General features: G+C 28.2%; 1 protein-coding gene across 34 annotated transcripts in view; it reads right to left on the reverse strand.

Moving 5' to 3' along the window:
* Positions 1–21706, reverse strand: part of LOC119603142 (twitchin) — an 82819-nt gene that overhangs the window by 23251 nt on the left and 37862 nt on the right. For 17 of the 34 annotated variants that reach the window (XM_037955074.1, XM_037955077.1, XM_037955061.1 and 14 more), the window contains 10 exons: positions 19450–19620; positions 18873–18908; positions 15658–15690; positions 14044–14085; positions 9541–9688; positions 8984–9357; positions 4178–4303; positions 2743–3442; positions 2318–2671; positions 295–2007 (listed from right to left, as the gene is read on the reverse strand). In XM_037955074.1, coding sequence (XP_037811002.1) covers positions 295–2007; positions 2318–2671; positions 2743–3442; positions 4178–4303; positions 8984–9357; positions 9541–9688; positions 14044–14085; positions 15658–15690; positions 18873–18908; positions 19450–19620 — 3697 coding nt within the window. The remainder of the gene's footprint in view (positions 1–294; positions 2008–2317; positions 2672–2742; positions 3443–4177; positions 4304–8983; positions 9358–9540; positions 9689–14043; positions 14086–15657; positions 15691–18872; positions 18909–19449; positions 19621–21706) is intronic. The other 17 variants (XM_037955071.1, XM_037955070.1, XM_037955060.1 and 14 more) reach the window with 6 other exon arrangements.

The raw sequence follows: 21706 nt of genomic DNA on the forward strand, positions 1-21706 counted from the left end.
TTGACATCTGCACACCTCAATCGTGTTTCCAAAAATGTCATGGGATCTAATATATGAATTTTAAAAAATTTTATGCACGTCGGGTTATTTGCGTACTTATTTATTCATTTTTAAAATCAAACCTATGTATAAAAATTGGGAACAGCTAAGTCTTCAGATCTAGCTTCAAATTTATATAATGTTTCATACAGAAAATTAAATATAAATTTATATTATTTTGATAAGACCCAAAGCAAAGCAAAGCAAGCTTTTTTAACTGAAAATAAAAGATAATTAACTGTTTAAAATACTTACGGTTCTTGTGTTTGCACAAATGGTTATCTGTAGGTTCGGATGGCTCTGATGGTCCTGCCTTGTTAACAGCACGTACACGGAACTGATAAACCATTTTTTCCTTCAAGCCCTCCACTTTGCAGGTGGGAGAAGCGTTTTCAGTTTTAGCCACTTCGGTCCAGGTGGGTGAAAATTTATCCTTTTGTTCTATGACATAGTGTAGAATTGGTCTACCACCGTCGGAGGGAGGTATTTTCCACTTTAGTGTAACGCTCTTATTATCGTAGTCATCAATAACTGGTTTACCGGGTGCACTTGGTGGATCGTAGGGGTTCTTTGCCAAAATAGAATCAGACGTTTCCAAAGGTTCTGATTCACCTTCTTTGTTGATGGCTTTAACACGGAATTTATATTTTTTACCAGGTGTAAGTCCCTTGAAATTAAATGAGGTTTCATCGGGACCGACTTCTCCTGCTGGTATCCAACGTCCAGTTTCTTCATCCATACGTTCTAATGCATAGCCGGTAATTTCACAACCACCATCGTCTTCTGGACGTCTCCATTTCATTTTGATGTGATCGGCACGCACTTCTTCAGGTTCAAATGGACCACCAGGGGCTAGAGGACGGTCTAAAACGATAACTTGTGCTTCTGACTCAATAGTTCCAGAACTATTAGATAAAACCAGTTTATATTTGCTGGTATCTTTGCGCACAGCTTTCTTGATGGTGATCGAGGAGTTTCGTTCAAGTTGCTCCAAAACTATACGTTGGTTGTCGAATACCAACTCTTTATCACCTTTGAACCAAGTAGCTTTAGGTTCAGGTTCTCCATCGTATTTTATGTCATAGCGCACTGTTTGTCCCTTCTTTACTGTAATATTCTTAAGACCGTCGCCCACTAAGAATGGCTTGACAAAACGGCATTTCGCGATAATAGCCTTTGTCTTGTCGCTAGGTTCACCTGGACCGGCCCTATTAACAGCACGGACTCGGAATTCGTACTGTTGTCCTTCTTTAAGTCCATCTACAGTACCCGCGCGAGCATTGCCGGGCACCTCTTTACCTGCAACCCAATCGTTTGAGAACTTTTCTTTGTACTCAATAATGTATGAAGTAATGGGGTCTCCACCATCGCTTTCAGGAGCTTCCCATTTAAGATCAGCATGATCTTTATCCCAGTCAGTTAAATCTACATCTTTAGGTTTGCCAGGCTCATCCCATGGATCCTTTGCAAGAATAGTATTCTTAAATGTAGCTGGATCAGAAGGACCGATCTTATTGACAGCACGAATACGGAATCTGTATTGTTTTTTCGGTACCAAGTCTTCGATGCTCTTTGAGCACGGTTCACCCTGCAATACTTCAGCTACAGGTTCCCAACCTTGCTTCTTACTAATGTCTTGTCTTTCCACAATATATTTTACAATTGGCGATCCACCATCATCCTCAGGTGGCTTGAAAACTACTTTGCATGACGTTTGGTATATGTCTGTGACATCAACATCGCGCGGTGGTTGAGGTACATCCTGGCAAATTACATTTACATCCTTAATGTCATCACCCTGGCCATTAGATAACTTGATTTGATAGGGGCCGGACATGTCTCGTGTAGGTTTCTTAATTTTGAAGGTGATTTTATCATCCGTAATAGCAACCTCTACATCTTTCACAGCCAAAGGCTTTCCATTCTTCAAAAGCTTGGCCTCGACTGGTGTTTGTTTAGTACCGTTAACTAAAATAGGGCACAAATTTTATTAAATATATAAATTTATACGATAGGCTGTTATTTTTGGCGAAATGACAAGTTTGAGAATTTATTATGGAAGAATATTTTTTCTTTCATAATACTTAATTATAAATGTGATTTTTGTCTTATTATAAATTGTAAAGCGCATCTATATTTATACATATACATAAAGATTTTAATACAAGAGAAAGCTATTCTGAAATACTATTGTGGCAATAAAGTTAATAGTGATTAAAATTGTTATTGAATTAAATAAATATTGTCTTATATAAATATTCTTTTATATAACACCTACCTTTGTATGGTACTTCCAATACAACGGGTGCACTAATCGGACCAGCAAACTCATCGGGACAGTCGATATTAGGCTTACTTTCTCCTTTACGTACAGTAAGCTTACAGCTTGACTTCAATTGACCAGATTCACAAGTGATCTCACCCTCATCAGCCAATTCTAAATTATTGAATACTAGTTGATGTTTGCCACCACCCAAATTTTTAATCTCAATGCGATCACTGGGAACAATTGGCTCGCCATTGAATTTCCAGTCACATGGTGCTGTCTGATCTTGCAATTCAACATCGAGTACCAATTTCTCGCGTTCCACGGCATCGGTGTCCTTAAGTTTCTTGTTGAAGCGATTTTGATCTAAAATCATGTGAAGATAATTGATATTAATGTGTTTTAAGGCGTGTTTTAAAATAACCATTTACACTTACAGTTAATGATGATTTCGGCTTCAGTTTTGTCGGCATTCGTGGTACATTTAAACATGCCGGCATCGGTAACTTTGCAGTCTTTAAGGATAAGTTTACGTTTGCGTCCGTCTTTAACGATTTGTATACGTTTGTCCGGCTTAATTTCTTCATCGTTACGCCACCATTTCACTTCACCCTGAGCATCATCAATTTCACAGGCCAAGGTGACGGTATCCTTTTCGATGCATTGTTGAGACTTCAAAACCTTTACGAATTTATATGGGTACTCGACAATTTTAAGTTTGCATTCGGTTTTGTCCGGTTGTCTGTCCAATTGACAAGTGTAGTGACCGGTGTCTTCCAATAAAGAATCTTTAATTATCAGCTTCAGATTACCATTGATATCTTTCGAGATAAGATAACGAGGATCATCAGATTCGATCTTTTTGCCGTCTTTAAACCATGATACATTGGCCATGCTGCTGCTAACCGAACATTCTAACGTTGTTTCGTGTTCTGTATAACCTTCAAGTTTCTTTTTCAGAGGTTTAGTGAAAGTGTAGCTAGGATCAGCTTCTTCCACATTAAGGAAAGCCGTACTCGAAACACCGCCGATTTCAATAGTATACTTGCCTGTATCTTCAACTTTAGGTGCGGTAATAATCAGTTGGTATGTATCATTTTCATTCTTGAATTTGAATTTACTGCCGGGGAAGCATTCCTTTTTAAATTATAAACAAAACAAACATTACATATATTTTCATTTCAAATATTTTTATTATCATGTGAACAATTTAACTTAAAATTCCTTTTTTGAAATTTATGATTTTATCCTTAATTTATATAATTTTAAAAACAACTCTGTATTGAAAAGGATATTAAATGAAAGGGTATTAATACGAAGTTTGAGGCAGTATTTTTTGAAAATTTTTAAAGGGTATAGTACCAATGTATTCCAACATTTTTACCGATTTATTATTCAATTTATCTGTCTCGTGTGCTGCAAGACCTGTCAGATTTTCAGATAAGCTTTAAATTTTTTCTGAATTCAGGAATTAAAAAATGGAAAATGTGAGTCATTTGAGCAAATTTTACTACACATTTTTCGTGAAGATATTCTAAAGATAAATGTATATTTTTTATAGAAGTTAAATAAAAATTTAGACTTATTATTGTACAGTGAAATATTTTTTTATAACTAAAAAAAACGAGTTATGTATTTTCGGTATCTGAAAATGTGAAGAGATTTTATTGAATTCATCAGAAGTAAAAAATATGTATTATGGAATAAACAACAACAATTTAAAGATTGATAAACAAATGCATGTATACACAAGAGTCCTGGCAGCAACTAAAATATAACCCTTAATACAATTTCCTTTTTTTATTCTTTGTCAACTATTTTTAAGTATAATGTGTAAATTTATAGTTTGCAGATTATTAAAATAATACTTACATCCTTGCGGAACAACCATTTAGGTTTACAGTTGGGTTTGCTGAAACGAGCTTCAAAAACAACCTTCTTATCCTTTCCTTCTTTTGCAAACTGATCAATCAATGGACTTAAGAACGACTCTTGTTTCTACAGTTTGGAATTAGGCAGCGTCGCGAAGTTTGAAAAAGGTGGTTTCGTAGACGGTGACATTTATGTTTACGTTTTTATTATTTTCAATATTTTATTCATATTGAAATTTATATAGAGAAAGATTGAAAATTTTTTAGTTTGGTTTGCGTTGTCAAAAATGGGAAAAGAGTTTGTTTCTTTCTCATTACATTTTTTATATAATAACAAACAAAAATATTCATACACATATGCGATACATGTTACATGATACATGTTAAATAAAACTTTGAAAAATTAGTCTTAGAAATAGTGAAAGATAGTATTCAAAATTTATCTATGTATCGCATATGATTTTATTTCTAATGGTTTTGGCTTGTAATATTATTAAAAAAGCGTTATTTTTATTTTTAAATAAAAATAAATATAGAGGTGGTTTGTAATGAAAGGTTAGCAATTTCAATACAAAAACAAAATACATGCATGCTTTATTTATTACACAAATTATCAAAAATATATCAAAAAATAATGATTACATCAATAAATTTACAAAAATATATTTACACATACTTTCAAAAATTCTTATATTAAATAGAAAAAAATTAAATGTACCAAGAAACAAGGGTACAGCTCAACAACTTTTAAGTTGTCTGCAATTTGTTTAAGGAGTTTTCGTTAAGGTTTACTTGAATGTTACCTCGTAAACCCGATTAAATTTTTAATATTCTTTGAATAAATAATGTTCTATGAATACGAGTTTAAATTACAAAACTATCGTTTTAGTTAAGAAATAAAACATTATGGAATGGGCAAAATATTAATTTTTGAAATTTTCTTTGAAATTTTTAAAATATATAACAAATATTTTTGATTCGCCTATTATTATTATTATTTTAAATGGAGTTGAAATTTTCGGTATTTGAGAATGTCGAATAATCGACCCTCTTACTTGATAATGAATTTAAAAAAAATCTAAATAAATTTGTAACCAAAAACAAATTGCTGTTTAATGTCAAATAATTATGTTATTAAAAAATATACGTGTTGAGCCGTGTACATAATAGATTCATACACATAAGAGAATTATAAAAAAAAAAAAACAGTATGAACTGTTCACCTTAAAACGCTGTAAAATCCAATTTAATAATTATAGTATGTACATTTAAATAAAAAATTCAGACCCGTTGAAATTACAAAAATGGACAAAAAAACAATTGGGGCCATGTTGCGATAAGAGTAAAAAGTTCTAATTATAGACAACAGATAAAAACTTTAATAAACATTCAGAGATAAAAAGTGTAAACAGAGAAATTGAAAGATATAAAGAGAGAATGAAAGAGAGAAGAAGAGCGAAAAAACAGTAACTGTAAGATGTTCAAAATCAAAGGTAGTATAAAATGATCAGCAGAATTTTCTGAATTCAGTTTAACTGAACTGATCGAACCTCTTCTCGTCGAAATGGGTGTAGTGTTGGCCAATCTGGAATCAATTCAGCCAGTGATGGTCTACGCGATGTGGGTGCCTAATCATATTTTAAAGAAAAATGGACATAAATTGTTTATTACTAAAAAATTCTTTTTCTGTTTCAACATTATTTACTTTCTTTAAAATGTGTTTATTAAAATTGTTAAAAACGAAATTTATCAATATGAAATTTCGTATCTGGTTAATTATAACACACGTACACAAATAATAAAATAAAAATTATGCATACTATTTTTCACTACAAAAATACAAAAACAATATTTGCCAAACAAAAATCAACTTTTGTTTTAATTTACAAAAAGTTGACTTTTAGACATTTTTTAATTTATAAAAAAGTCGAATTTTCTGAATTTAAACTAAATTTTTACTTATGAAATATACGTGTTAACCGGTGTTTCAAGTTTTGATGTTTACTTCAACAAATCACTCTTGCAACGAAAATAATAGATTTAATAGGATATAGATAAAACTACATTAACCTTTTCACGCAAAAAACTTCACCACACACTTTATTTTTACGTATATTGATCATTTTTGATGAAAAATGCAAAAAGTGTTTTCGAAGGATATCGCAGGATATTATCCTTTTTAGCATGTAGTGACATTAAATTCTAAAAAATAACTTATTTTTCTTTGGAAATAAGCTTTTACTGTAGCTGTGAACTCAAAATTACGCTCAAAATCAAGAAATTAAAAAACTCTTTGGACACCGGTGTCCCGTATATGTGAAAGAGTTAAAGACTTTAGAATGCAGTACTCAGTTAAAAATACCCGGATTTTTAGTACGGGCATTCCATCTTTTAAATCTTTATAAGTGAACAAATAACAAACTACTTATGTATCTATGATTAAATATGGATCAAACAAAATAATTATATAAGTGTAGAAATACAACTGGACTGAATTTTCTGCATTTTGTTTTACGGTTTATTCGGTACCGAAACATATTAAGCAGTGTACATGCCGGTATTATAATTATATACATTTAAACTCTTTTATGGTAATTATCATTTTTGGCATCTGCATAATAACGGTATTTATACCACTATATTATTAATTCGGTATTAATAACGGAAGCAGTTGCCTGACTGACATCCTGTTTTAAAATGTTGTATTTCCACTTTAATAAATTTTAATTTCTAATTTGAAAAATCATGTTAGTTAGAAATTTTGTGCATATTGAGTAATTGTGCTTGTATGTTTTACATTAGGTTGATTACAACACATACATATATTTCTAAAAAAATTAAATTGAAGTACTGGGGAATTATGCTGAATATACGGTAGAACTGCTACTAATTAAAAATATACTCTTAACTACAGTTATATGAATGTAATACATATACTACATATGTACATATGTATGTTCAGCTGAATCGATAAGAAACAATATTTTCGTTCAAATCAGTTTCTGGTAGTATTTTATTACGCCCTTTAATTTTCTCAAATCCTTCAAGTAATTTTGTTAATATATTTATAATTGACTAATTGGGTTTGCACATTTCTTATAATAGAAACTGATTTGAGAAAAAAAGTGTTTTTTCGACACACCCTAACATGTTATCATATGTATTTATGTGATAAAATAAGGGGAAGCAACAAAATAGATACTTATCACCTAAATTCTAATGAAATACGGGAAATTTAAAAATAATATTTCGGCTTATAAAAATTGTAAAGGTATTATGCCTACCTCATATTCTTCACCTAATTCCGACATATTATGCTTTAATTGTTAAAGTAAATGTGTTTTTATTTACATTTTAAATGCCGTTTAAATGTAGAAATTAAAAAAATATAATATAATTGGGAAATATTTACAAAAGATAACACTGGCCAACAAATTTTTAACCCAAATTAAGCAGCGCTGAATTCAAATCTAGCATCAGATTTTCTCCATCACATCATATTTCCGAGATATCGGGTTCTATTATTTTTTTTTTTTCAAAATAAAGAAACCGATATTTTGAAAACCTAATGGTAATGGAGAAACTCTGAGCCCAGATTATGATTCAGCACAACTCAATTATGTAGATAAGCATATCTTGGTCTTTGGGTTTCGACTTTTTTTTAAATTTTGTTGGCCTGTGTAATTATAATTACTGTAATTAAAATAAAATAACTAAATATACTTGTAAAAATAACTTATTACTAATTAGTATAAAAAGAAGCAAGATAGAATGGCATAACTAAAAAAATATAGTTTTTATAAAAACTGCATCGAATGTTTTGATATTTAATTATTTTTTTAAAAAAAATTTTATGCAATAAGGGAATTTGAAAACTAAACCGCCTTTAGATAGTAGTAATTAAAATGTTTCATATATCAATTTTAATTAAATTTTTACTTATTAAATATTTGTGAAAGACATGATTTTTTGATATTCTCACACCGAAATTAACAGACATTTTTAAAAATATACTTAGAAAGCAATATGAAAGCCAAATAAAATTTAGTTTTGAGTTATGCCAGTCTTGTAGTTAATGAGCGTTCCGAATGGCCACCGTTCGGTGTTTTCTTTCATTTCAAGTACAGCGAGAAACTGGATAAATTGTCAAATATTCATGCAGCAACGGCTCTGAAATTTGTTCAGCGGCTTGGACACCGCAATGTATGTATGAAATTGATAACTTGTATTTTGTTCTTTATAAAAACTATAAAAATTGGTATGAGCCGATGCTACATGTATTGAAATGATTTTGCTTTATTTAATAATATTTTTAATTTTATTGTTTTAAAGGAATTATTTATAGATAAACAAAATATTCAGATATTGACAAAAAAGTGTTATATTAAACAAAATCAAAATGTTAGATTTATTTTAGAAACGTCAATTTCATTCCGAATTTTTGTGATCAATTCTTGAAACTGAAATCTTTGATATTGACACAATGAAATATTTTTGTTGTATTAAATATAATATAAAGAAAACACCAAACGTAAGGGAATTGCCACAATGTTTAGTTGTTAAGAGCAAAAATACAAACTCGTTTATTAGATATTTGAAATTTGTATTTATACTCAAAAATTATGTTAATATTGGTTTGTTTCATCCATTGGTTCGATGTTCCATTTGTTTTAAATTTGAAAATAAATTGGCAGAAAATAAATATAATGTATGTTTATCAAGAATCAAAGCAAGTTATTTATATTATATAATATGCAGATAAGCCATTTTGTTTGTTCTGTTTTACGCCTAATAAAAGATGTCTTACCCTTTCGACTTTCTTAAGAGCAGGCATTGGTTTTTCGGTTTCTTTAAGTTCACCCCAATTGGGATCTTCTTGATCTTTGTCCCATTTTTGATAACGACGTTTCTTTAACATGGCACGGAAATCCATGCCGCTTGAATCAGATACAAATAATTGCATTTCGGCTGAATCCTCGCCATGTATATTTGATACCACAACTTTATATTTTCCCTCATCATTAGGCTTACATTTACGCATACATAATGTAATGGTATTTGTTTGACCATCGGTCAAAAATTTGAAACGACCACCTTCGAGGATTTCACTAATACCTTTGTAGAATTTAAACGTTGGTGCTGGATTACCTTCTATTCCTACTGTCATGTAGGCAGTCGAATCTGTTTATGATTTTGATAATGTATTTTTTAATAATATTTTATTAATTTTTAGAACGAAAACATAATAAAATAGAGACACAGAAAAATAAAGACGATAGTTTAAAGACAGACAAATAAAGATAGCAACAGGATAAATAATAGAAAAGTGTTTAATACAAAAATGAACCATTTGCATGAACCTACCTTCAACAACGGAATATGATTCCTGTACATCGATAATTGTGGGTGGTCCGCCATCACCGATATCGCGCAATGGAGTTGACGGCTTATTAATGAGATCTTCAAGATCCTGAACACTGGGACGACGTACATCGATGGACGTGCGACGTCTCTGTTTACGTACACATAACATTATCACAACGTATACAGACATATACATAAATGACGAAGATTGGCGAAGAACAAACATAAAAAACGAAAAAATATTATTAGTTTTGAAAAGTTATAAAAAGGGAAATACTGAAAATATGTTCAATGGGAAGGAAAAAAAACAAAACTACAAGTTAAATAAAATCAACAAGAAAAAATGCCGCAATTCAACAACTTTTGAAAAATCAAATTAAAGTTACATTTTACAAAATACTTTGCATTGGAAAGTTCATCGAAGCAGTTTTGTGAAATTATTATTGTATTTTTTTTTTTAATTTGAGAATTTTGAATTGGTGTCATACTTGATGACTTAGCCATCACTAAATTTAAATTCTGAAGTTTTACAACGAGTATCATATAAATTCACAAAAATCTCCGATTTTTGATATTTCAAAATAACATTTTAAAATCCCAGCAAAGCATTTTCTCGTATTGTGTGTAGCTTATTATATGACAGTGTTCATAAATTGTTAAATTTTAACTGTTATTCAATTCAAAACTTAGCATTTCTACTTTCTACAAAACACTTTAACTACAATTTCTACATTTATTTAAATATTTGGAATGGATTTTTTTAGTAACAAGAAAAAATTTTTCAAAGGGAATTTTGTTGTTAGAAAGATGATGGAATAAAATATGATTTATATACATACATATGTCATATGTATATGATATTAGTACAATTAAATGCTATGAAAGAAAATTAATTTTTCTAAAAACAAATCTTGTCTTAAAAGATTTTTACGATTTTGTTAATGACGTAAATAGATGATGTATGAATGAATGTTTATAATAATGCTGTCAATAAGGATTTATTTTGTAAAATGGATTTATTGGCAACACTGGATTTCAATGAATACTAGTCTTACACACAAATCTTGATACTATTTATTACATACATACAAATATAAATGTATAAAAATATACATATATACATACAAACACATAACATAATTAAAAATTAAATAGTTTTTTATAAATCTAATTAAATATATATTGTCGTTTTCGAAAATAATTTTAACCCAGCAATGACCTTGGTTTACCCAGTACTATTTGTATATGATATAAAACAAATCCAGATCGCCAAATTGTCATGATCAACAATGACTAAAACTATTTTATTATAAATTTTATCTTGCGACTGTGGATTTAATTTCGAACCATTCCACTATAGTTCAAACTACCAGTTTTCCTGTGCGAAATTAAAATTTTGGAACAGTGAATTTAATTTATTTTTTGATATCATTTCCAATACACCAATATATTAAAATTCGCAATAAATTTTTGCGAAATGCTAAACACAGTTCTACTGCACGCACTCAAATTCATCATTTAAAAATATTAAAAAAATTTCTTTTGTGGAGTCTATATTTTATCATTATTTTTAAACGTTATTTTTGGAAAGTGTGTAAATAATCTTCAATAACTGTCAAATAGATAGCACTTAGAGGTGTCAGTAATTTATATATATTCTTGTAAATGGTTGGAAATAATATTCCTTCACTTCGAAAAGACAATATTTAAAATAACCTTGAAAAAATTGAATTTGATTTTAAAATTTTAACTTCATAAAAGCTTTTAAGAAAATGTTAACGTTTGTTAAACCTGAAATAAGAAGAAATGAATAACCTAAAATGTTGTGAATTAGTTTCATTTTACCTCAAATTGCACATTTCTGCGCGTTTTGAGTAATTTAATATTTTCTAGGACTACGCAAAGGATGATGTCCTTATCAGACATGAGTTTTTGTCATCCTGTTATCCATGGTGTTTGCAAGGAATTACTGTATTTATAGGTGCGAATTTTCGTAATTTTTTAGCAACAAAATGGAAAATTGCAGTAGGAAGGAAGAAAAAAATGTATTAAAACTGATTTATAATTTCAGGCAGTAACAACCGCTGCTTGGAAGCAAAGACCATCACGCTAGAAATTAGTTCTAAAAAACTTTAGCGAGTCCGACAAGTCCTTCCAAAATGAAAAAAAAGTTGTGTTATATAAGTCCTCTTAATTGTAGACAATGGGTTAATAACGTCCAAAGAATTAATTTTCGCTTAAATTTGTTCTAATATACCTATTTATGCTTATGCTCCATCTAAGACTTTAAAGAGTTTCATTATTTTGTCAGTTCTAATTTCGCACTGAAAAACTGATGATTTGAACCAATGTGCATTCTTAAAATCATACATACATACATGCATATATCCAATTCTTATAACAATATCGATGTATAAATACGACATTTATGATTTTCAGAAGAAGGGGATTGATTGATTTTTTTAGAAAATAAAATTAATTTGTGTAAAATTTCATCACGATACTACGATACGATTTTGACAAATTTTCTGACCACTCGGGTGTTTTCTGAGTGGAAAATATGTATGTAAATTTAATTTAAAACAACTATTTTGTTTCAATATTTTTATTTGTAGTAGACGATTTTTAACATGAATATTGTTGGCAACTTGGTCATCGCGCGGGCTAAAGTTATGCTGATGACATTAAAGATATGGTGATGACACTATTAACACAGATTTATTATTAAAATATGAAATATGTATATATACATTTATTTATGACAAGGACTAAAGCAGGTGGTTAAACATGGCAAATATTTGTAGAATTAAATACGTAACAATGCTATGTAAATAGGAACATATTTTTCCAAGTAATTTTTTGGGACACTAAAACAATATATATTAGAGAACAGCACAATCCGAATTTGATTTTTTGTGAAAGATTTTGTTTATAAATAAAATGCAGTAAGCCCAAACAGAGAAAAAGTTGAAGGTGGTTACTATGCAACCACGCATATGCAATTTTTCCAGTTTAACAATGTTAAACATATATCATATATTAAGAATATATACAGTCAAACTTGTTCGTTATAAGTGAAGTTCGTAATAAGGCGGGATAAGTTTTCGTAGATCAAAAAATAATGTACCATTTTTCGCAATTAAAAAAATATGATATATAAATTTATTTCATATTCTTAAAAAAATACCATTGATTTTATTTGTTACAAATAGGGAGATCAAGAAGTACAAAATGACAAAGTCGAAAATAAAGCACTTCTATATCAGATTACAAGAAAGTCATTACTGGAGTACTTCTAAGTAATGCAGACGGTAAGTAGTAGTCAAAGAAAAGTAGGTGGCTATGGAAGTATAACCCATTCCCGAGTTTTTGTTGGGTAGTTTCTAAAATGTGATAACTGTACAACATATATTTATGATCCGAAAATTTACAATATTATCGACATAAATTTTCCTTTTATACGTTAATATACGGTGCATATGTATATTGTTGTTGTACATATGTCATATTTTTATACCCTTCACCTTCATGAGAGGGGTATATATAAGTTTGTCATTCCGTTTGTAATTTCTACAATATAATTTTCCGACCCTATAAAGTATATATATATTTTGGATCTTTATAGATACCGGATTCGATTAAGCCTTGTCTGTCTGTGTGTTGAAATCAATTTTCTTAAGACCTCAGATATCTTTCGGATCTCAGCCTTCAATAGTTCTATCTGACATGCTTTCGAGAAGTTTCCTATTTAAAATCAGCAAAATCGGTTCATAAATAACGGAGATATGAGCAAAACTCTGAGAGAACCTCTGCATATTTCGTTAAAAAATTAGTATTTCAGATTGTGCTTGTTTCAGATTGCTTGTTTAAATAAAGCGCTGGAAACAACAACAATGTACATAGTATTTGTGTTTGTTGTTTTGAATTTTTTCTTTGTCATAGAGATGGGAAAGCATTTATGAACGAAATGCGTTTTTTTTTTTTTTGAAAAATTAAAGAATCAAATATTAAATTTAACACTATGGTGAAGGGTATATAATATTCGGCACAGCCGAATGTAGCACTCTTACTTTTTTATTATTGGTTTGTTTCGTGGGAAACCCTATAATAAAAAATGTGACATATGTATGTATGTATAACGATAGAATTAGACAATTAATTTACTAAACTTGTTTTCATCTTAACACAAAACATTTGCCAAAGCTATCCTTACATTAATATAACATGGTTATTTACATTGTATTTTAGATTCAGAGAACTTGATATAAATCCCTATGATTTGCTTATTGTGTGGTACATTTAGGAAACATGTTGTTTCCCCGTGGACACATGAAATCATATGAAATAAACCTTTTATATACATTATTTAATAGCCAAGGATTATTTACAAATAAAATGCGACAAAGTTATATTTTGGCACATATTATATTAAAAAAAATTAATAAATGTTTCTAAAACTAAGAGGATTTTAATAAAAAAATCAATTTCAAAGAAATTTTGAACCTGTTTAGAATCACCCATTTCGCCGGGACGTGGTTTGTTTTTCTGATTAGAGTGTTTTTTTTAATAAATCACCAAATAAAAATAAAGTAAAAGAAAATAGTTTTTAAATAAATATGTTAATAATAATTCTGATAATAATAATAATAATAATAATAATAATAATAATAATAATAATAATAATAATAATAATAATAATAATATAATAATAATAATAATAATAATAATAATAATAATAATAATAATAATAATAATAATAATAATAATAATAATAATAATAATAATAATAATAATAATAATAATAATAATAATAATAATAATAATAATACTAATAATAATAATAATAAAAATAATAATAGTAATAATATTATAGATATACATAATGAAAAATCAATAAACCCTCTACACGATTACCTAGATTATTAACATCAAAAAGATTTTTCCCAATAATGTATTAAAAATTCCGTTAGCTTTTTTAATTTAATGTCATTTAACCGGCTTTGCAGCAATAAAAAGTTTTAGTAAAATTATAGAAATCTGACTTTTTCCACTTCATATTTTTGTTGTACATTACATAATAATTTCGTCTTACTTCCACCCATTAAATAAATAATCTTAACTAATAAAGTAATGGCTAATTTTATTCTCGGTTCCTTTGAATATTAGAGATATAGTCACCGCCTGAAATGGGCAATAATTCAAACATACATTCATACATACAGAACATACATACATACATACATACAATAATCATACATACATACAGACTATAAAATACATACATACATACATACATACAATACATACAGACATTACATACAATACATATCATACATACATACATAGCATACATACCTACATACATACATACATACATACATACATACATACATACATACATACAACTACATACATACATACATACATACATACATACATACATACATACATACATACATACATACATACATACATATACATACATCATACATCATAGCGATACATACATCATACATACATACATACATACATACATACAACATACATAATACATACATACATACATACATACATTACATACAGACATACATACATAACATACATACATACATACATACCTACATACATACATACATACATACATACCGACATACATACATACATACAGCTAAACATACATACATACATACACATTAGATAAAATATGTACATTGTACATACCGAATTTAAAAAGCTTCAGCAAGCTATCCTTATTCGAACATAAACTATTTCAAATGGTGAATACTTATTTTGTAAAAAAAATACCTACTAATATGTGTAATTAAAAGTAAATATATAAAATTATTATTAATAAATGTATTCGTTTTAAATATTTTTAGTTAAATTTTTGTAAGAAAATTAATAAATGCAAATTAAACCAACTTTGCACTACATGAGTAAAGCTTTTAAACGTTTTATCGGTTTTTTCTTGATAACAAAAGCTTTATCATTTTTATGATTTTTTAATTTAATCAAGACCAGTAAGTAAGTATATGTTCTTTAATAGTTATTATCTACTGAGTTTTAGGGCAAAAAAAAAATGCCAATTTGTTGTTGGAGAATTTGATCGTTTCTCACCTGTCCGTCACCAACTTCTCCAGGTCTCAATAACTGGAAAATTTTGCAATTGCAAACAAAATATACATAAAATTTGTTAACACATTTATTTTTGTTGTGCAGGTTTAGATGAACAATAAAATATTTAAGTATATTATGGAATTAGAAATAATATATATATATATATATATATATATATATATATATATATATACAGAAAGTAATACCTTGATTTGATGTAGTAGTTTATTTTTTTAAATTTATTTTCTTAAAGAAATTGTATTTCAATTTTATTAACTTAAGGCATAGCTTAATTTTTATGGTACTTTATTCCTACTAAACTGTAGAATGTGTATATCAATATATTATATACATTTCATTTATTATTTAATTTATTTATTTCATTTTATTTTATTTATTATATTTAATAATATTTTTTAATCACTTCACTTTTTATTTATATCTATGTATATATTAATTTATACATATATAAATATATATATATGTACATATATTATAAATGTAATGCACTTTATGCTTGACAAATGAAAACTAACTGTGCGCTTTAATAATTTCATTTAATTTTGTTTTATTTTCAAAAATTTTATTTTTTTTTAACGCCAGCTGTATATTAATAATTAAAAAAGAGGCATAAATAGAAAATTAATTATGCACCTGCCAAGGAAAATGTATATAAAACCCCAGCTAAAGGCCAGACATTTTTTTATTAAATCATTTAATATTATTTGCAATTAATATTTATGTATGCGTATTATACAACAGTCCCCTTCTAAAAATATAACTTCTTATGTTTTATGATATATTCCTAACGGAGGGTTAAATGTTGGTGAGTGGCACCGTTTAAAATATTATTCTAGAGGTATTTAGAAGCAAAGTTCAACAATATAACAATTTGTCATTATTCTCAAAAATAGTACTTTTGTGTGAAAATAGATTAGAGGGCACGATTTGGTTTATACATACATATGTACGTAGTGATAAAAATAAATCTTTAGGTTAAGATTTTTCTTAATCAATGATTTCTTCTGTTCAAAAATTAGATAAAATTAATAAAATATGTATGTACTATGTGTTTTTATCAATTCCTTTATATGCCTTGTAATGTAAAAATTTCCGTCAATATTTGGTTAAATGAATTGAAATATTAAAAAGGATATATTTATGATATTAATTTCGTATTACTGCCAAATGAAAGATATAAGGTATTTATATCATGTGAAATTTCTTTAAATTGTGTGTGACCCCCAAAGTGTACCAATGATCTCAACGTTTTTCACTAATATATAATTTATGATTTCATAAAATTATAGTTTAATTTAAATATTGACAATTTTCATTAATACATCAAATCATTAATTATTTTATAAATTCCATTATATATCTTAAATATTAATTTATACATATAAATAAACATAAATGAAATAAAATTAATACGCAATTAAATTAACTTTGAACTTTGGACAAAGTAAAATTCAAAAGAAGGCGAATTATTGAATATTATGAACCGAAAAAACAACAGGTCCACTTATTTGCGATTATGCGATTTTACGTTTATCTTTGGCAAAAGTCCATAGTTCCTTTTGAGACTAAATTTTTTGGAAAGAATTAAAGGGCTTGTTGCAGTAACTCGTAACGGAAATTAAATTTTATTTGTATAACATTTTTAAAATATAAGAAATTTATACATAATGTATATATTTCTGGTGATCAGATCATATTTGCTATTATACATTATATTATATTATTGAAACAAGCCCTATCTTTAATTTATACAATTAGTATTTTTTTATTGTGTTGTAAAAGTGTACGTGTGTGCATTTGTGAAAGAGTTTAGTGGATAAAATATGTGGGGGTGGGTGTGTTGTATGAAAATATGTTTTTGTGTATGTGATATGTTACAGATGTGCAATAAAATATGTATTTTTTATTTTAAAAAAATAGGGAAAGTTAATGTATCTTAAGGAGATTTTTGTTTCTTGTTAATATAATTACATCTGTAACTAATTGCCGTAATAGACTATTTCCGAGATATAAATATGAAATGCATTTTTTAAACACTTAAAATGACATATATAGGTTAACAAGAATGTAAATATATGTCGTTTTAAAATTTTTAAAGATTAAATAAATGTTTTCTTGCAAAACGCCCTTTACATAACATTAATACCATTTTCAATTAGTCTAAATCTAAATTTTATAAAATTCCTGCAATTTATGTTATTTTTTTGAAGAAACGTAGTGAAATTGAAGGATAAAAAAAGATTTTTATTTATTCACAATTTATACCCCATTTACACTACAGCGAAATCTAGTACTTAGAGATTTCGAGCAAATCCAGTTAATTTTCACTAGATTTCCCATACAAAACAAAATCTACTCAAAATCTAGTAAAAATAGAAATGCAACTCTGTTTTTTTGCCAAATAGTACTAAAAAATACGACGCTGTAGAAGAAACAATGACAATTGAAACAAAACAAATAAAAAATGGAAACAAACTAATTTTTTAAGAAAATTTCCTACAAAACGGAAAACATGAAAGAAAAATGTTTTGAAGGAAAATATAACGTGATATTTAAATGCCGAATTCTGTACAATAAGCAAAATACTAATAAATATTTTATATATTTTATTTTTTGCTGTTAAACAAGATTTATTTTTAAAAGAAATCTAGCCGATGTCAAAAAAGTGAAGTGTGAACGATCTAGATTTTGAGCAAGATTTTAAATCTAATCTACTAGATTTCGCTGTAGTGTAAATGCGGTATTAATCTAAAGCGCAGTAGTTGTGCCTCTGGTGTTAATTATACGCATTAATTAAAGCTATTTCATATTAATTTAATTTCGACGACTGCTATAGAGTAAATGTATATCGAAGGATGTCGCTTTTTATAAGTTAGAGCTTGTCAATATTATTAAACAATTTAATAACATTTGAAGAGTTCAAATATTATTTCGTACTATAATCTTAACGACTGAAAAATATCCTAATATCAATAAGATGTTTCAGTTTCTCTGTAACGATTTCTAATACACATTTGTATTCTAACATTTGAGTTAAACGTGAGCTAGATTACAAAAGGAACTTTTATGGAGAGATTCCTTATTCAACGTAATATGATCAACTGCTACATTCCCGAAATGGTAAGTAACTTAGAAGAATAATAGTAATAATCGTGTTATAGTAGAGTTGTAGAAAGTATAATAAGTATGCTTACCCTTGTGTCCATAACTTCTCCCGGACGTAGTTTCTTCTACATACATTTAATCATTCATCATTTGTGAACAGTAAAGGATTTGTTTGTTGTTTAATAATAATTGTTGTTGTTGGTTTGTTGTTGTTGGTAATGATGTTAGAGCAGATCGGAGTGGATCGATGCAAGGGGATTGGGTCGGGATTTTGAGGTGTAATGTTTTGAATGTGCCAACAAGGATGTAAATTCAGGTGTACAGGCAATTGGTTGGTAGGTTGGTTGGTGATGGTGTTTTGTATGATTTGAGATTTTCATAATTGTGTGTTTGTGTGTGTTTGATGTTTTTGTATATTTTCGGTAAATATTATTAACAAAAAATGTAGTTGCAAAGACATAAAAAAGAAACAATGTTAATATAACATAAAAGAATAATATTATGTGTATTTAAAACTAAATGATTACATATTTCAAAATAAAAATATATATGTATTTAACAATAAAAACTTAATAAATTTTAAAACCAAAACCAATGTATTATTTTAAATAATTAAATAAATTTTTATAAAAAAATAAAATATTTATACTTGAACATAAAACTTACCTCATCATTAATAATTAATGACGGGCGACGACCAGTTTCGGGTGGTACCAATGAGCCTCTTCTACTTTGTGGTTCAGGGGCTAATGAAGGCCTCTTCTCGCGAATGACTTCAATTTTAGGTGGCTCTCCAGGAGCTGGAGGTTGCACCTTAGGAATTTTGGGCTTATCATCCTTTAAAAATTAAACAGAAATATAACGTTTTAATGAATTAATTGTTAATTCTTAAAGGTAAACTAAAAGTAATAATTATGAAACTATAATATAGCATGTCCGACAATGTTTAGCCTACACCGTTTATTACACACTTTATTAAAGTGAATAATGTTGTTGTGAAAATTTATTTGTTCAGTTCACAGAGTTGTGTTACGTTGTTTATGATTTTTTTCGGGTTCCAGCAGACATTTCTCACATAGGGTTTATGACTTTTTGCAGATATACAAATTCAATTCTAGTAATCAACAAGGCTATTAAAAATCTGGGAGAATCCATAGCAAAACGGACGGATTTACCATCTCCGATTTTAATGAAATTTCTAATACATGTTATGGTTTGAAGGTCAAATCAATGACTTTTTGATCGGAGTCCCGTTAGCGCTTTGAAAACTTAAAAATATGTTAGAATTGTCCAATTGTATAATTGCCCATAGCTTTTAAATTCCTTTAAGTACAAGGTAATTTTTGATTTCGTTTTAATGCCAAAGATATTGTCCACCACCATCAGTGGTGATAGAGGGAATGTATAATTTTGTCATTCCGTGTGTACCACTAGAAAATATTCATCTAAAACCCAAAAAGTATATATATATATATTCTTGATCCTTGTAAAATTCTGAGTCTCAAAAACTACCAAAGATATTTCGATGAATTTTTTCACACATTATTTTTTTGTGCCAATAATTCCCGGAAATTAGTTTACAGTTAATAACTCCTCAAATGTATCGGTATCAACACAAAATTTTGTACATATAAATATAATATGAATAGTAATCATACTACCAACGCAGATCTCAGTCGGTCCACAATTGGTCATAGCTCCCATATAAGGCCCACTTCCGAAAATCACCTTAATGCACATATTTAATTGTCAAACAAAGGTATCTTGATAAAATTCGACACAAATATGTTTCGTCTATATATGAATCATTCTACGAAATTACGGAAAGGACCATAATTGGTCATAGCTCCTATATAAGGTCCACTTCCGAAAATCAGTTAAACGCATATGTTTCATTGATAAATAAAGCTATCGATATAAAATTCAACTTGAATATGTTTTGTGTACATATAAACCATTCTACCAATTTTTCCCCGGATCGGTCCATTATTGGTCATAGCTCTCATATAATGCCCTCTTCCAAAAATCATTTAAACTCACATATTTCTTTGTCAAATAAAATTCAAAAATTGTGTTGACAAAATTCGACACAAATATGTTTTGTGTACATACATATGAATCACTCTACGAAATTTTTCTGGAGAGGCCCTTAATTGGTCACAGCTCCTATATAAAGTCCACTTCCGAAAACCACTCAAACGCACATATTTTATTAATTAATAAATCTATTGGAGTAATTTTAGACTTGATTTTTTTTTTTTTTTTGCATATAAATCATTATACGAAATCTTTTCTTGATCGGTTCATAATTGGTCACAACTGCCATATATATAACTGCCATTACTTAAAGGCACATTGTCAATCTAAGTCATCGGGATAAAATTCGACATAAATGTGTATTTTGTATATATAAATCGTTATACGGAATTTTACTTCAGAATATCACTTAATACCACTTAATTCATTATTAAATGATTATATCCATATAAAATTCGACATGCGTATGTTTGTGTATAGATAAATCATTATATTAAAATGTTTGCAAATTAGGTTTTATGAACCTAATCAAAATTAGTTCCACATATGCATAAATGTTAGTACCCTCACTATGGAAACAAAAATTTTTTTAAGTTATCTAAAAATTAGATAGCTAAATGGGTTTTAATAAAAAGTAGCTTGCTGGTGGAGGGTATTAAAGTTTCGGCATAGCCGAATATAGCACTCTAACTTATTTTTTCTTTACTTTTTTCATATTTCTGGCAAAAAAAACCATATGCAAATTTAGTATCATATGAAGGGTCTTTGAGAGACGATTTTAATGACGTAACACAATTTTGAATACGACTCCAAATTTATTAGAAATGTTGTAATTTTTCGCACAATTTTTAGATTTTTCATATATTTAATGTAATTAATTGAAATT

Source organism: Lucilia sericata, unplaced genomic scaffold (genome assembly GCF_015586225.1).
Source record: "Lucilia sericata isolate MDLA Ls3-8-SP2 unplaced genomic scaffold, ASM1558622v1 Contig000276F_arrow, whole genome shotgun sequence".
NCBI classification, from domain to species: domain Eukaryota; kingdom Metazoa; phylum Arthropoda; class Insecta; order Diptera; family Calliphoridae; genus Lucilia; species Lucilia sericata.